Genomic DNA, 3,479 nt, shown 5'->3' on the forward strand with positions numbered 1-3,479 from the left:
TTAGTGGGTTAGGGTCAGGGGTACAATCAGGGTTAGTGGGTTAGGGTTGGGGTAGAATCAGGGTTAGTGGGTTAGGATGGTGGCTGGGTTTAGGACGAGTAGTTAAAGCTGGTGCTGGACTAAGGTAACAGTTGGGGTAGGGCTCAGATTGGGGTTAGAGTTAAGATGAACATTAGGACGGGGGGCAGAGCCCCTATGCTGTCGAGGGAGGGGCCTCACCATTCTCTGTCTGCAGTTTGGCTCTCTGGGTGCTGGTGTCATTCAGTGCTCGCTGTGTCTCCTCCAGTTTGGCCCGGTGCTCGGCCGTATGGTCCTCCGGCGTGCGGGAGAGCTTCTCCAGGCTGACCTGGGCGGGGAGGGGGAGACGTGGGGGAATGAATGAACAAAGAATGGACCAACCCCCCCCCCCCCCGCCCCCCAAAGAGCAACCGAAAAAGAAAATGAAGCGAGTAAGGAATGCATGAAAATAACCCCTAAAAACTGAAAGAATGCAAGGCTGAAAAAGAATGAATGGAAAAAGAATGAGAGAGTGAAAGTAAAAAGAAGGAATGAAAGAACTAAAGAAAAAAGAAAGAGAAAAAAACAAAAGAATTAAAGAAAGAAATGAAAGAAGGAAAAAAAGTGAAAGGAAAAAACCCAAAGGAATTAAAGAGTGAGGGAAATGGAACAAAGGAATAGAAGAAAGGAAGGAGAAAATGCAAGAATGAAGAAACAATAGTTGAAATGAAAAATAACAAAAGAGTGACAGAAAGAAAGAAAAAAGAAAGGAATGAAACAACAAAAGAATGAAAAAGAAGGTGAAATGAATGAAAGAAAAAGAACTGAAGAACAAAAGAAAAAAGAAAAAGAAAAATGAACTAAAGACAGAAATGAAACCAAATCAAATAAAAAATTCAACAAATGAGAAAACGAAAGGAAAGCAAGGAAGAAAAAATGCTCCAAGCCTGGCCTTTTCCACCAGCCCTGGCCCCTCCCCCTCCATCGGCCTGCCCCCGGGGCACCTTGGCTTTGAGCAGCTGCTCCAAGTTGGAGCTGATGTCGTCCAGCTCCAGCTTGAGCTCGCTCTTCTCCTTCTCCAGCTTCTGCTTGACGCGCTGCAGGTTGTCGATCTGCTCGCCCAGCTCGGCCACCGAGTCGGCGTGTTTCTTGCGCAGGGTGGCGGCCGTGGCCTCGTGCTGCAGCGTGGCCTCCTCCAGGTCCCGCCGCATCTTCTGGAACTCCGCCTCCCGCTTCTTGTTCATCTCGATCTGCACCGAGGTGGCGCCGCCCGCCTCCTCCAGCCGCTCGCTGATCTCCTCCAGCTCCCGCGACAGGTCCGAGCGCAGCTTCTCCACCTTGGCCCGGGCCGTGCGCTCTGCCTCCAGCTCCTCCTCCAGCTCCTCGATGCGCGCCTGCAGCCGGAGAGAGACCCACGGGCTTAGACAGGCCTAGAACATCTCATATGCTAGAGCAGACAGGAACACGTGGGTATGGGTGTAAAGTTATACAATGTCCTAATCCGCATCTAGAACACCATGGTCTAGCTCAGATTAAAAATCTGGCTTCTAGAAACAGAAGGACACAGGGTTCCTGTTCAATCTAGAGAGAGCAAAATAAAATGGTTTCCTCAGATCAATCTTGAATTCCTAGTGTTCTACACCAGAAAGGGGAATCTGGGTTCCAAAGCATAGGAGCATGAACCTAGAATTGGAGTTCTATAGCTAGTTCTAGAGTGATGTCAAAAGTACCCCATGCAGGCAGAGACCCTGTGGTTCTAGAGTGGAATAGAGGAAAATGATAGAAACAAGACACAGTATTTTGTTTTAGAGATGCACAAACACGAGGTTCCAGAAGGTATATTTCCTTTCGGCTCTGGACTGGTGCTAAAATGGCCGTCTAGAACCCAAGCTCTCACTTATGCTAGAGCGGCACCAAAAGGGACAGTCTCTTGTCCGGGTATTGAGGTAGTCTCCTAGAACAAAAATGATGCAGCTCATTCCAGAGCAGCTTCTCTAGTTCTGGAAGGGAAGTGAGGGGCATTCTAGAGCAAGAGAAAGGCACCCACCTGCAGCTCCTTCAGCTTCTTCTGGAGCTGCAGGCCCTGGGCTTGCTCATCCTCTATCTTGCTGTTCTGCTGGTTGATGTCAAACTCCTTCCTGCAAAGAGATTTAGAGAGATTAATCCCCCTCTGTGCTCCAGAGCACATTGGATTGTGCAAAGAACAACCCTCTTACTTTTTCAGTTTCTCCTCCAGCTGCTGCTTGTCATTCTCCAGGTCCATGATGTTCTCCTGGGTCAGTTTCAAGTCCCCTTCCAGCTTCCTCTTGGCTCGCTCCAGGTCCATCCGGATCTTCTTCTCCTGCTCCAGGGAGCCCTCCAACTGAGAGAGAAAAAGGTGTGTTATTGGTAAAACTTTCATCTCCCGGGCATTCCCAAACTGAGCCTGGAGGACATTCAACCCAACCCAACCAAGCTTGAGGACACCCAGCCCAACCATTCGATCCAACCCCCAGCGCTGTGCTGAGACACTGTGGTCAGCACTGACTGTGCATGGAGAGTAACCCCTACTGAGTCCCCCGACCCTGCTCCCTGCAGCTAAGTGCCTCCTTCGGGTCCAGGATATACGCACATCATCTGCCTGCTGCTCCAGCTTGAGTTTGGCTTTGGTCAGAGTGTTGACCTTGTCCTCCTCCACCTGCAGGTCATCCAGTGCTTGCTGATGAGCTTCCTGCAGAGACTTCTTCTCCTTGGTCAGTTTAGCTATTATCTCATCCAGCCCGGCCATCTCTTCTGTCAGGTTCTTCACCTGGTGGAGAAGGAATCTGGGATGTGAGGATTCTGGGATTAACGGGCCTGGACCCAAATGCGATACCTCACCTTTTTCTCAACCCAATTGACCTTGTGCGAACTCAGCCCAACTCAACCAGCCTTGAGGTCGCTCAAACCAACTCGACCCAACCAGCCTGGAGGACAGTCAACCCAACCCAGCTCAACTGAAACAGCTTTGAAAACATTCAACCCAGCCAGTCTGGAGGATACTCTGCCCAGCACAACCAGCCTTGAGGGCATTAAACTCAACCCAACCAACCTTGAGGACATGCAACTCAGCCTCACCCAATCAGTCTTGAGGAGACTCAACCCAACCCAAATAGCCTTGAAGCCACTCATCCCTTCTATGTCTTCACCTTGTTCTCCGTCGCGTGTTTCTCCTTCTCCACCTTGGCCAGGGTCAGCTCCAGGTCGTCAATGTCCTTCTTGAGCTCCGAGCACTCGTCCTCCAGCTTCCTCTTCTTGGCCGTCAGCTCAGCATTCATCTCCTCCTCGTCCTCCAGCCGCTCCGTCTGCTCCTTCACCTTGGCCTCCAGCTGGATCTTGTTCTTGATCAACTGGTCGCAGCGCTCCTCAGCATCATTCAGGTTGTCCTGCTCCTGTGAGTGGAAGTGGAGGATGGGGGAAAGAAAGAAAGAAAGAAAGAAAGAAAGAAAGAAAGAAAGAAAGAA

The 3,479-nt window shown here is 50.4% G+C and overlaps 1 protein-coding gene across 1 annotated transcript; it reads right to left on the reverse strand.

Moving 5' to 3' along the window:
• Positions 1–219: 219 nt before the first annotated feature.
• LOC112121456 (myosin-6) lies at positions 220–3,407 on the reverse strand (the record flags this gene model as incomplete). Its single annotated transcript, XM_026647022.2, has 6 exons — positions 220–346; positions 1,002–1,391; positions 2,045–2,135; positions 2,214–2,359; positions 2,609–2,785; positions 3,165–3,407. Coding segments are annotated over 6 exons (1,174 nt in total), but the record flags the coding sequence as incomplete, so codon positions are not given.
• Positions 3,408–3,479: the final 72 nt, after the last annotated feature.

Source organism: Terrapene carolina, unplaced genomic scaffold (assembly GCF_002925995.2).
Source record: "Terrapene carolina triunguis isolate 2854851 unplaced genomic scaffold, T_m_triunguis-2.0 Scaffold50733, whole genome shotgun sequence".
NCBI lineage: Eukaryota > Metazoa > Chordata > Testudines > Emydidae > Terrapene > Terrapene triunguis.